At 39.5% G+C, this 14,319-nt stretch overlaps 1 protein-coding gene across 1 annotated transcript in view; it reads right to left on the reverse strand.

Annotated features, from left to right (window-relative positions):
• uacab (uveal autoantigen with coiled-coil domains and ankyrin repeats b) overlaps positions 1-14,319 on the reverse strand; it is a 57,656-nt gene that overhangs the window by 18,649 nt on the left and 24,688 nt on the right. Inside the window, exons 2-4 of the mRNA XM_059347040.1 lie at positions 8,635-8,765; positions 2,831-2,919; positions 1,456-1,520 (exon numbers count right to left, since the gene is read on the reverse strand). Of these exons, the coding sequence (XP_059203023.1) occupies positions 1,456-1,520; positions 2,831-2,919; positions 8,635-8,765 (285 nt within the window). The remainder of the gene's footprint in view (positions 1-1,455; positions 1,521-2,830; positions 2,920-8,634; positions 8,766-14,319) is intronic.

The raw sequence follows: 14,319 nt of genomic DNA on the forward strand, positions 1-14,319 counted from the left end.
GATCTGTTTGGATTAACTCTGATTGTACCATCGATTCCAAATAAGTTGGGACATTATCTGAAATGTAAATAAAAACAGAATGCAGAAATTGATAAATAATTGATAAACCTTGTTTTTTGATCGACGTACACTTAAAAATCTGTTGTTGGCGCATCCCTGCCTCATTGAAATCAGGTTTGTATGTTTTGATCATGATCATTCAAAGCTTGCTAATTTCGAGAGAAATGGGTCAACAGAAAACTTATCTTGCAATTAAATATCTTAGCTCGTCTGATTTAAAACGCTGGGAAAAAACAAAGAGATGTGACGATGGATTTGTTTCATTTAAAAAAAAAAAAAAAAAAAAGATCAATTAAAAATCATGAGTAATTGGGCAAATAAAAATTTGGTATTTTTAAGCAACAATCATGTCTCCGTATGAAACTTGGAAAGAGCACTGGTTATTCTACCTCAAGTCTACCCCCAGGTAATAGAACTTATTTTTTTTAAATAACACTTCTAAATTGTAGTTGTGTAAAATAATTTATTCCACTGGTTGGCAGTGGAATCTGAGAGGCAACAGCAGGCAGGTCATATTAGGCTAAGTGGCGCTGTGCTGATATGCGTGTGACATCTCTACCCAGTCAGTCAGCTGGTTGGATTGTACCACTGTGGTGATGAGGGCCTGCTATGAAAGCCTTGAGGACTCAATGCTAACAGGGGCCTGATGTTGCTGGGTAGGTTTGCCAGCGAGCTCTGGCCGCCCACTATAAAAAAAACCCAACTCTCTCTAGCAACAAGGGCCAAAAATTAGCAGCACGCTCAAATGACAAAGCGAAGAGGGGGGAGGGGAGCAGAGTGGCAATGGGAGCTGATGGTAGAGCATGAAGGGGGGATATCCTATACCTTGAGGGTTTGGGCTGACTGAGGGAGATAGTGGAGGTGGTGGGGGTGATGGGTGTTGGCGTCCAGCTGCTATGTCTGGTGTGATGACGGCACCACGAATGGATGGCAGGTTTGCAGGAGGGAAGGCTTGTCAACACCACCGACAACCCGCTGCCAACAGCCGCGACTCCGTTAGACCACTGCCATGAGAGAGGTGGGGGCAGGAGGAAGGGCTACGACTCTATGAGAGCACAATATAGGAGAGATAGCCCCCTGATTGTAAACACATAAATCCCCTAGTGGGGGCACGGTGACTCAACAGGGCCTACTGTTGACCGATACGGAGTGGGCTCAGCTGCCAGAGCTGTTTGCCAATAGTTATTTAAAGGAGCAGAGAGGGAAAATGCTCTGACTGGCCAGTGACTGGGAATCTGCTCTGTGGAGCATACGTACAGTAGAGTGGGTGGATACACAACATGAGGAGCAAAAACAAAACAAATCCTCAAACTGACTTCTTATTGGCACATTTCTTTCACTGGAGTAAATATAAGTCAGGTACAAATTGTGTTAAGAGGAACAGATGCACGTTACCTGCAAGAGTTTCTGCACACACAGAGAATGTCCATTTCTTGAGGCCAGATGGAGAGCATTTTTGCCTGAAAGCAATACATGCAGCAATGAGAAAATGTACATTTACAATAGACAGTTTGCATTTTTTATATGTATTTTTAGAATCAAACGCAGTATACTGCACATGTGCCATTGCACCTTGAGATTAATCAGTGCATCATTTTGAGCTCATCTCAACTTGTAAAGCAGACCAGAAACCACGCGTTTTGATCCTAATGAGTTAATTATGAAACAATGAGTGAGTCACAGTTTGACTTAGATTATGTACAATACATTATACGATACCTGATTTTACATTAAGCCCATATCTGCTTGTGCCAGGGCATTTATTCTCCCAATTATTTATGACAACTCACCAGTACACTCACACACACAGTACATGTGACTGCAGTGTGACAATAATATTTTTCAGTCGTGGCCAGACCAGCCAGTAGTTTTTGATAGTCCAATCGCCAGATTTACATTAAAAAAAATATGCATTTTTTGTGGCGACACCCTTCCTTGCTGATATATTTCCAAAATCTTATCAAATATGGTGGAATAAGGATAAAAATATTCTACTTTAGTAATCACTGTTCTATTTGTTGAAAGTATGAATGCTGGTATAAAAATCTACTTCTTATGCTACTTTTTAGTCTTCTCTTTGCTTGCATACTTGGTGTTGAATAACTTCATTTTCATTAAGATATTTATATTACCAATATATCCTTGTGTGAAATGTAAATTTCAGACAGAGGGTCAATACAGTAATATTGAGTATGAGAATAATTGTGTGTTTTTTCAACATTACAGCATGTAAACATATTTAAGAAAAAAACTAAAAAGCATATGTCCCAATCATTGGTATGCTGGCAAAGTGTAAAACTGTTCTGGAAACATGATTCATTTGAAATATTTTGTCAAATTACACCGGAGAGCTTCATTATCGCAATGAGAGTGATTGTAATTTGACTCATGCTCAGTTTTCAGCCTAATTTCACATGCCAATTTATAACAGTGCCGAGCAGCACTCTACTTCTACACAGTCCACTAATAAGTTCAATTTTATTCCTAAAATGTCCTAATCTCCCTCCTACAAAATCAAAAATGTGGTCCAGCTCTAACCACCTTTATTATTAATCATGGCAAAAGCAATACACAAACTCTAGAAAAAGAGATAATCAATGTGGTAATCCACATCTACATGGACCAAAAACTGGTGCTTTCATATGTTAAATATCTTTTATTGTCTTATGCTGCAAGCAAACCTCATCGTTATAATGGGAGTGGACAAAATATTAGAAATAAACCAAAGTATATATCCCGAGGGTACTGTTTTTATCCAAACTGAACTCACCTGTGGCATCAGTTGCAGTGACATCAGCATTATGTCCCAGGATGAGATTGAGACAGTCTAGGTGTCCTCGCGTTGCAGCCAAATGAAACCTGGAAAACAAGAAGACAGAAGGAGGGGAGAAAAATCAAAACAGACGGAGGGAGACGGCAAAGAGTAGGGAGCACAGAGTAGAGAAGGGCAAGTGAAAAAGTGATAGGGTGTAAAGAGAAGGGGGGCGAGGGTGAAACTTAAGGACAAGAGAGGGACCGCAAACGGGCGCCTGGCTCCTCGCTATCAGCAAGATCAGCATTTCTTGAAGCAAAGAACTAGAAACCTAACGGTCTGTGTGTCTCTTGGTTGCCCTGGAGTCATTACAAACAGCGTTTTCCTCCTATATCAGCTTCACTGCTGTATACGTGAGCACTTCCAAATGATTTTCTAAAAATTAGAAATATATACAAGAAATATTTGCACAAGGTTGGCGTCATTCCTTTCTGTTTTTGTTTATGAAGACAGTTGATATTGATAAGTTTAAAAATAATTTAACAATATTCATGAACGTTTTGCTTCTGTGTTCACTGTCTTGTTTGCATAATGTGAAAAAACTATATGAGATATGAGTTATCAGCCAATTCATTTACCTAAATTTTTTTTTATATGTGAGTTTTTAAAGTTCTTTCTTGAACTTGGAATCAGCAGTTGAGACTCCTTGAAACTCAACTTTTAAGCTGACAAGAAAGAAAAGGTCCAAAAAGAGATTTGAATATCTACCTCTTCATGACAACTGGACAACTCAATCTGCTAATGAGGATCATGCGGTTTAATTTTAAAGCCCCTTAATGGCTACTTAATAACCTTGAAATGTGATTGTCTTGTCTTTTTTAATTGTGTTTAATTTCCACAAAATTCACATATTCTCTTGCCTACTCAATTAAGCAGTTTTACACTGCCTGTGTTTGCTAACATGTCTTTTATCATCACTTTGGACTGGAAACATTCCTGCTCCCCTTCTCTGATTTAACCCAACAGCAGCACTGCCGCCACCCGCCATGAAGGTCTGCAGAGCACTTGTATGTAAACCGATCTCAGTCCGTCACCCATCAAGCTGCATGAACCTGTTTATACACTAACCCTGAGGTATCTGCCAAGGAGACAGCTAGGCTGTCACCTCAACACTGCCGCGGGTATTAAAAGCCATGTTGATGGCCAGGAGATGCCAGTTCTCGGGGGAGCAGTGGAGGGTCCTGACCTCTCGGGGCAAACGGCAGACAGGAAGCAGCCCACAGCTATCCAAGTTAGGAGGACATTAGTGATGTCACTCACCAAGTTCATGAGCCACAACATTTTCCAGAAGCTAACTGGAGGAATGTCTCTGAACAGAGTCAAAAATACATGATTGCAAACTTGAAGTGGGGGTGGTGGATTTCCTCTCGACTTTGTGATGAATGATAAGTTACGTGACAGTTAATGGTACTAACAGCTACCAAGAAGTTTTACACTGAAAAAAACGTGCATTGGCAACAGCATTATGACTATAGGCAATAAATAGTAAAAGAGATGTCAATACTGATTTTAGGTTAAAATAAAAAAAATAAAAAATCCCATTATCGAAAGTATATATACTGTAACATTATGGTTATACTACTATTCATGTTATAACCCAGAGGCAAAATGGGCTAAGTAGTTTGTTAAGTTTGCTATTTTATGCTGCAAAATGTTACCTTCCTTAAAAGCAAGCTGTATTTTGCGACAGTGACCCTGATCTCTTGTTCCCCGTGTTGAATGAAATTAAAGGGTTGATGTCGCTGAGAGTATGACATATCTGTGATAGGCCAATATCTGGCTCTGTTAATAACTGTGGTCGCCACAGTTTGGATTGTCAACAAAACCAACAAAACAGCTTAATGTCAGACACTAACCAAACACAAAGAATGTGTTTCTCTATTCTGCTTACCCAGCTGGAGGCCTCAGTAAAATGGATTTTGAATTTTGAGAGACTAATGGGTCTGGCTTTAAAAGAACACATGTGATTTCATCTTCACACCTGCTCCTTAGGAGGCTTTCAGGTTGACAGTCTACAGGATATGGTTGCTATTTTTAGAAATTGGACGGGGAAGAGTGAACTACAGAGTATATGCTGGTAGCTGACCAACATGACAATGTTTTTCTCACAACAGTTAGAATTCTGTGGCAGCTTCAAATACGTCCTTCTTCTAAAATTGATCAGTTTTTTTTAGCTATGTACTTCACTGCTATTAGCTATTACTACATCACTTTACACAACTTGAAATGTGTGTATACATTTACTCAATTACTGCTGCATATTGTTTTAAGCAGCATGCAAGTATGTTGTTGCAATTACATGCTGGTGAAAAGTCACAACATTAAAATATCAACGCTAAAAACTGAATTCCCTGCTTGGTAACCAGACATTCTTAAAGCTGCATTATTAATTTTTAGTTAACACTTAATCAATGATTATGTGCATTAAGAGGTGGTTACTCACGATGAACCCATACTGATTTATTTTCCAATTCTGCAGAGCTGTTTTCTGGAAATAAGTTTGAATTGAAGCTACAGTTGATAACTTTGATATAAATACATATATCATATTTGTTGAAACTTTCAACATATCCTGACACTACATAAGACTGATAATCTGTGGGGAAAAACATGTTCCTCTGCCCTTTCTTAGTACTAGTCCTAATTGCATTTGCAAGCATCCACCAAACAGAGCAGAGGTATCTGGAACGCAGTTGTTTATCACGTCTATGACTGCACCTGAACTGAGGCCACACTTCAAACTAGACAGCGCTGATCAAATGTGAATGGTCAAATTTGTCAATCATGATCAAGATTCTATTACTGCATTTGAGACTTCTTCGCTATAAATGTTTTCAAAAACATATTTTAATGGCTGTTTAGCTGAACAAGGAAAGTTTATGACCTGGCCACTATGTTAAAAAACAGTTGGGCAAATGTTTTCAGCTGAGAGGGGGAGAGCTTCTGGCTTCCAGTTTCCTACCTACTTCAGCTTTAACCCACTATGTGCTACATCAGCAACGGCTGAAGGTCAGAAACTAGTTGGTGAAGACAGCTAAATATTGAGTGAGCTAAAGACATATATGTTTCTCAGGAGTTGGTGAAAAGCAAACTAATAGAGCTAATATGAGAGTGATCCATGGCTTGTGGCAGGATTGTAGATCTAACGAGTGTTTAAATGTTGTATATTTTGTTTTGAGCTTTTCTACCCCCAGAGGCCAAAAATCTATTAATGCAGCTTTAAATAAAACATATTAATCCCCTAGGCCTTTTAATGGCATCCATGTTTGCTGATCTGTTGTCGTTTTTCATCAACACAACATGTGAATGCATTTGTGCTGAAGTTGACTTGAAATTCAACTCTCAATCTGTCATTAGATACAGCTTCATATCACGCTGATCCACCAGATCACTGTTGTTATTCTTAAAGACACTTGAGCATAAAATTCATTACTACTAATCCTGACAAACAATGGGCACGCAGCAGTATCTTTACTCAGCGCCAGTTTCGTACTACAGTGTCTGTCTGGAGTGGAGTGCTGTCATGTGGACTTGTTTTGCCGCTAAGCCCTCGTTAGCTAGCTATCACCACTGCACAGAATGAGCAGGTGTGATGGGTGGGCTTACCTCACTGGGATCCAGCTAATGCCATGGCAGAGATGTAAACTGTTTACTCAGCTGGAAGCTACGATAGGACAGTAAGAGCTGAATTCATTAGCTGAACACAGTGAGGCTAATCCAGGGCACACCAAATTATATATTGGTGGTAACAGTTTGTAATTAGTTTTCCCACAGAGGTCCATAATTACAAGGCATCGCCATTCGACACTCCTTTGCTGGCTTTTGCTGAGGCCAGAAAGCCATAGACACGTGTTGGTCTGTGTGTGGCCCACTGAACTATAAGCAGACCTGCTGAGTTGCGATTGTGGTTCACTTTTGTTTTGGGTAGACTTGGCAATAGCGTGACCTCTTTCCATATATGTGTTGATTTTATAGTTAACTAGATGTGGTCTGTCCGCCCTGCAGGGTGTGTACAGCAACCTCTACAGTAACTGAATTTAGTTCTGACAAATTCTAGCACCTTATTATGAGAGCAGACATTTATCAGGTTGTGTGTATAATTCTGTTTATGTACATGCACGCATGTATGCAATCATTGGTCTCTGCATCGGTGCCATGAGGGAATTTCACACACTGCTGAAAATACTCTGCACCTTTGCTTCTGGGATCTGTGGCTCCATAGTTTTATGCTTTAACAAAGCCTTTATCAAAATAAACCTGAAGCACAGGCCAGAGATCAGTGACTTCTTCATATATCTGGGATTAAACCGGAGGCGCCGGGCCTCCCAAAATGCTGTCGTTGGAATCTGGTTACATTTAGCAATAAAACAAAGTACCTACTTTTTAAAAAGCTCAATGCGTTGTTTTCCATTATGCCATTATGATCATTAATAGAACCAAAAAAAATATCTGTACGAGATGCCTGAAATATCTTTGGTCTTGGATGATCAAGATGCAACATCAGAGAATTCTTTGGACATGTTTCAGTAGGGTTGACCTACTTTTCTCCCTACACCTTCCATTTCTCCTTGTCATATCTTTCTGTTCATTAAATGAATGGGTGCAAATCTAGTTCTTTTCAATGAAACAACAACCCAAAACTTGAAGTTCCCATTGAAAAATCTTTCATTACAAAACATAGTCCTTCAAGATGTCATTTAATCCCGATGATAGCCTGCAGCTGGGCCTAAATGTATTACTTGGTGTTGCAAGAACCACAGTGGATCTGATCTGAATTTAAAAGGAGTCATTTCCTGTGGGGACTACATAAACAGTCTCCGGCCAATGTGGTCAAGCCTTCAGCGGCCGCAAACATTCTTTATACCAACTCCCACACTGACCTCCTGTCAGATGGACACGGAAAGAGAAATTTCTGGATATAAAAATGGACACAACTGCAATGTCTTTCAGATGCAGGGCAGCTGGGTGAAGGTTAAGGGTTAAAATGTGTAACAGGGTCCCCATAGCCACGGGAAATTTTAAAAGGGGGGAGGAGTGTTTTTCTTTTTTCCTTTTTGTGGTGGTCATGAAAGGAAGCTTGGAGGCAAAAGGTAAAACTATTTCTGAGTAGGAGTGACCTAATTAAAAATAATTTTCCATCTATGGATGCTTTATCTGGGAAATAATGTCGGGAACATTGCAGGGAGACCAAAACAATGTTTGGAATTTGTGATGCTTAGTATTTTTATATATGGAAATATTAAAAAAAAAAAAAAAAAGACATAGTACATAGAAACAGTAAAGAGAAGACTAATGAGCAGATAATGAGTGCCAATAGGGCTGGACGACATGGCAAATATCTTCTATCCCAAAATAGGTCATGATTTATATCACAATATAGCTTTCTTGTTACACAATAAATAAAGAGTCTCCTTCTAAAATAACCACTTGGTCTTTTTTGTACCACTGAATTACAAAAAACTTCAGACATTGTCTAAAATGTTAATAAAACATATATTTTTGTAAATATCATTTTATAAAACACATATTTTTAAAAAATATATTCAATTGCAAAAGGAAATGAGAATTGAATCAGGGTTGTATACTCCATCATCCATGTTAGCAAAACAGCGCCTCTATAGTTCGCTTCAGCTTTGCTTCCACGTGCAAGGACCAGAACACGTGACGTAAATATTGCCATAATGCAGTTAGGCTACGGGTATGTGTGTTCATCTGTATATAATGTAGGTGTGTGCACGCGTGTGAAAATTGCATTTACTCACGCCGATCGTCCTTCCACGTCTAGCTTGGTGGGGATGATGCCCTTCTTGCTGAGAACAGCAGCCACCTTGTCCACCTCGCTCCGCTCCACGGCCTTCATCAGCCGATCATCATACTTGTTCCAGTCTGTGTTCTGACAATGAAGACAGCAAACAATCAGACATACAAATAGAGTGTAATACCTAAAATTTGGTTTCCAGTTCTTTTAGCTGACTAATAACTGCACTATTGACAAATGCATGTGAAGCATTGTCTATTTTTAACACAGAAACAACAGACATACTGGCAATGCAATATGTCCTTTTGTAGTACAATAATAGACTTAAGTTAATGCAGAATGTGCCAAGAATGTGGTGTGCTGCAGTTTAAACCCCCCATGAGTGATGGCTACAAAGCATGGGAACAGAGTACTTTTAAGGCTTCTGGGAAGCACACTGTCAGTGGGGTGTTTTATACTGGAGGTCAAGGATGAACACAGACACAACCAAGATTCAAACACAAGAAAAACACAGCAGAAATGCACTGCAATTAATCACCAAAAAATTAAATCATACAAAAAACACTTTGACAACATGTCCTGTATAATATAGCTATTGTGGTTGAGGAGCAAATCACCAAATTGTGCAAGTTTGCCTAATGAAAAATACCATTACAGCATTACCACTTTGTCAACTTTCAGGTCATTGAATTTGTAGACAAAAGCATCAAAACAGAAGAATCAGTTTCCATAAAAACAGACTGCGGTGTTATGATGAATACATACAAAGTGCATGGAGGTGCATTTCAGCCAGCGGCTCATCTTGGGTGAGTGGAGCTGGTCCTTGCACCGTGCTACTGAAAAGGTTGCCACGGTTCCGGTGTACAAAAGCAAAAATGGAGAAAAAAAGTGTATAAAAAAAACCCTCAGTCTCTCAGCTCACTCAGCCAGTGAGTGCAACAATAACGGATGAGAAGACAGAAGGACGACAGTCTGTTCTTCAGTGGAGGTCCTCTTTTGTAAGGCTCACCCTCTGGAGTTTTCCTCACTTGAGGCAGAAGATTTTATTTGGCAGGATTTTCTAAACATTCCTGTGTTGCTCACAGGCTCTGCCTGTAAGTTCATCACTGCACAGCAGCTTGGTTGATAGTTAAAGGGAGGAGAAGGAGGAGTAAAAGGAGGAAGGAATAGAGGTGGAGAAGCAGTAGGGCCAGCCCTGCCAGCCCTGGGACCTGCCCTGGCCGGCAACTGCAACTCCTCCTCTGGGGGGAAAGTCAGCTCAGCCTGGCTACCTCTTGCCTCCCCCAAGTGCCTCCCCCTCTATTGTCTTTATCCTCAAGCCTTCTGTTTAAGTCAGTCTTCTTTTGTTTTGATACTCTTCCTCTTCTTCTTCAGATTGGTTTTTATCTGCAAAATCTACAAGCTACTTGCTTAGAGCTTCTCTCTTTGCCTCTTCTCCTCCTCTATCAGCGGTCTCCAGCGTCTTTACCCGACCAAATGGCAAGTCAGTCAGGCTCAGTGGGGTAAATATGTGAGCTCTCCCGGGTTTAAAATATCACCCCCTCCCTGGTAAACAGCAGTGGTGCAGACAGCCCTGTAGACTGGTTACCTCTTTATTTTTTGACCCTCCAACCTTTCTGTAGTGACTGATAGGAAGACAGGGGCTAAGAATACATTCTGGACATGCCTGCACCGTGAGTAATGGCTTTAGTGTCTATCACCACTGCCAGCATGAAACAAGGCCAGCCAAAAAGACCTTGCTTACATTGCCACCCCCCACCATGCACCCTCCTCGCCTCCATCTGAAAATATTAATGTCAGAGGGGGATTATGGTTTGCACATTCGAGGTGGTCTTGGCACTGACCCCTCACAGGACACTACTGGGCCAAGAGCTGCTGTGAACCCATCCATCTAAAGAGTGGTGTGGCTCCAAAGCCCCCTGATCCTAGCTGCACGGTAGCAAGGTTAGATGTCAGCCTTTTTACCACCAATTGTCTGCAGCTCCACCAAAAACTACACTGCCTGTTCACTAACAACCACATAGTAAACACTGCAAAAGCACAACTTTCACTTTCTTTCAGTGAAACATCACAGGAATAAAAAAAAAAAAAAAAGGTATAGAGACAGCAGCCCAAGGACCTGTTTAATTTACACACTGAACAGCTCCTTGTGGCCTCGTGTTACTATCTGCTGCCAGACTGGCGTTAACAGAGCGGCGCTGATATCCACAAACATGCAAAAAGACCTTCTCCGCATGACATGTCATATGAAGAAGTAGGTGTCAACTTACGAAAACTGCTCACCCTAGCATAGAGACAAAGGCGCCAAAATGGCACCTAGCCATGCAGCATACTGGACATCGGTCACGTAAATATCTTACACGGGTGTGCTGGTGTGTGTGTTTGTGTGTGTATTTGTTAGGGAATCTGTTAATGTACTAGTTAATGATAGGGCGGTTAGCAGACAAGAGTTTCCACTGCAGTAGTCACTCATTTACTGACAAACATCCTGATGGTTTTAAAGTATAACTTGATGTTTAAAAGTGACACTGATTATTGGTGACTTTATAAAATATTTGCTCTGAACTATTTGTGAGTTTTGTGATGATGATTTAATCACTGAAACTTGAACCCTTTAACTGTAGCGTAGTCTTTGAGACCAGAAAAGATGATGACAAGAACACATGATGATATTTAGTTTCATATCATGACGTCAATATGATGTCAATGTATCTCCCAGCTTTACTTTCATACACTGGAATAATGACAATAAATTCAAGCACATGAATACAGTGCGTGTCAAGTTTATTTTAACTTACTGAGCTCAACAATATTTAATCTGAGGTGTGAGTAGGGCTAAACATTATTACATTTAAGTTTATATCACAAAACACATTGTGTTCATAATTGAGAAATATAATTTATAATGTATAGTTTAGAATGAGATTTTTTACTTACTCTGTATCTTTTTTTTTCATCAAATATATAGCATTTTTAGTTGTGAACAATGTTTCTCTTTGATTGCTTTTTTGTCTTCTTATTTATTTCAGAGTTAGATGCACATATCTACATTGGATGTTTTAAAGAAAGTTTTAAATCTCAATTTTTTTTTTAAAACAACACAAATCACTCCACAATGATGTGCATCTGACTCCACACAGAATCGAGTCGAAATAGAATAAGAGTGGAACAGACATTCAAATTAACATAGCAAAGTGGTCCCAGTGGTAGCCATCTTTATGTGTACCGTTGACACTGCAAAGATCTGTGATACTTGTGACAAGCTAATTCATTATTTTTCAGTGATTGTTGCACAGTTCAGAATGTCTCCATGTATTGCTAAGAGTAGGATACAAAATAAGACTAAGACTGTGCAATCATGTTAATGCTTAATGCTATTGTTTGAATGCTAACACAGTGAATTGCACAAGAATCATCTACATCAACACTGTGTGGTTTTGGTTTACTGTAAGATCAATATTTAAACATCACCAATGCAACAAATATTAGAAATCCATTTATTTTTAGGCGCACACTTTGCTGTTTGCTTTTCCCCTTTTTTATAAAAGGGTGGTTGCAAATGATGGCAACCAAAGGCCAAGAATATGTTGCCAATTCCCCAAAATGTTTGCCAATTGCAATCTGGCCACTGTTACTGTCAAAGCCTGCAATATTTGTCCAGATATTTCACTCAAAATGTCAACCTCATTGTGGTCAGGATTCATACACTCAGCATGAATATCTGGACCAAATTTCGAATTTGAAATTGTTGAGATATCCACCAAAGTCGTGGATCGACAGACCGACTAAACTGTAATATGATCAATTTGTACACAAATGCAGGCACAAGGATGCAAAAGGACACAAACTGGCTTGAACTATTGCCTTCTTCTTCATTGTACACTGTGATGTTGCATGCAACTGAAACAAACACATTACCTAAAGTTTCTATTTTAACGCATTGACCTTGGGGACAAAACATCACCTGACACTGGATGAGCCACTTCAGGCTTCTACCTGTCCACACAGATTATTCTGGGTGACAGTTAGAGACTGTTGTCATAATCAGTTCGGGTTTTCCATCACTGTCTGCAGACTGTAACCCCTTCCAACACCTCAGTTTCCTGCCTGTCTCAGCCCCCGGCCAGACTAATGAGTCTCTAATGTCCTCACGGATGAAATCACCAGCAGGAAATATCTAACTGGTCATTTGATAACAGACTGGAGCCAAGACCAAAACATAAAGCTGTTTGCCAACATGGGAAGTGATAGTGGTGTCCAATGCCAAACTGCAGTCACTGATGTGGTTTCATAAGTTTACAATTATGAGGATGATCATGATCATAGGAGACATCTGTGAAGAGATTGTATGTCTTATAACGTAAACCTTGACATTTTGGGGGTAAAGTAGACTTTAAGTACAGAAATTTTGCAGAACATGTTTTCTTTTCTTTTAGTATTTTTGAATTAAGGTTAAAACCCAAGTTTCTTGTGGGACCAGTTCCGTTATTGTCTGTTAAACTCAGTCCTTCTGTTTTACCTGGCCATGGATGGATACCATCGTGCTGTGATTGAAATCAGAGTTTGTGCTATAATTCTTTGACAGCCAATATGGTTGTAATGTTTAAAAAATCCTGTAATATTTGACATATTTCCTGTGGTAAAGCAAAGATTAAAGTTTATACTAAAAAGATAATCACAAATACTTATAATAGCATAATCATAACTTAAGATTGCTGAAGCCTCATGTTAACCTCAAGGAAACTTCAGGAGAACAAAACCTGGACTGCGGATCATGTATTCCATCTCTTCACTGTGCATATGGGCATAAGATTGTTGTTTTAGAAATAATGCACAAACCAGTAAACTGAAACCAGTTTTAACAAACTAAAGTTGAGAAAATATGACCCATATCATTTTTCAATACTAAGCTTAAAATCTTTACTTACAGGCCCAAACTCGACACCAATCATCTGTTTATATTTTTATCATTTATACCCAGAGATACCTGTTTGTGACATTAAAATAGCTGCATGCTGTGTGAATATCTCAGTGACAAGTTGATTTACTGGTGCAATATACCCTGGTAGTGAAAAGCCAAACTCTATCTGCATCCGTGTTAATGAGAAGAGAGCTCAAATACCAAAAACTGTGCCATAGAATTTTTTAGAAACTACCTGAGTCACAGCTGTTTCCAAGAATAGGAATTAAATAAACAATAGAGTAACAAACAATGCTGATCATACCAGTTATTCATTAAGTTTATCCTGCTAGTGATTCTGTATTAAAAAAAACATATTTCATTTTCTCATCCAGTCATTCCTAAAATAACCTCAGAGTAGCACTGCAACAATTAATAATTCAGTGGAAAACTTTGGGTTTTTAAGGATAATGTTCACTCTCCTAGTGCCACCCCTTTCACCATCAGCAGGGTTTTCCTGGGACTGCTGTAAGGTGTAGCAGTTTCATACTACCACCCAGCCCTGACACTCAAATACATCTGATCTGTGACTATAGACCTGTGTATGAAGTGGTTCACTGTCTGGGCATGTAGAGAGTAAATGAAACCCCTCAGGGGTAGAGACAGAAAGGGTGGTGGAGGAGGAGAGAAAAAAAAGAATATGCGAGATGAACAAATGTGCAAAAGAACAAGTGGAGAGGTGAGAAAGTGACAAGATATAGCATGCTTGCAGTCAATCTGTCATTATGG

Source organism: Centropristis striata, chromosome 2, assembly GCF_030273125.1.
Source record: "Centropristis striata isolate RG_2023a ecotype Rhode Island chromosome 2, C.striata_1.0, whole genome shotgun sequence".
NCBI lineage: Eukaryota > Metazoa > Chordata > Actinopteri > Perciformes > Serranidae > Centropristis > Centropristis striata.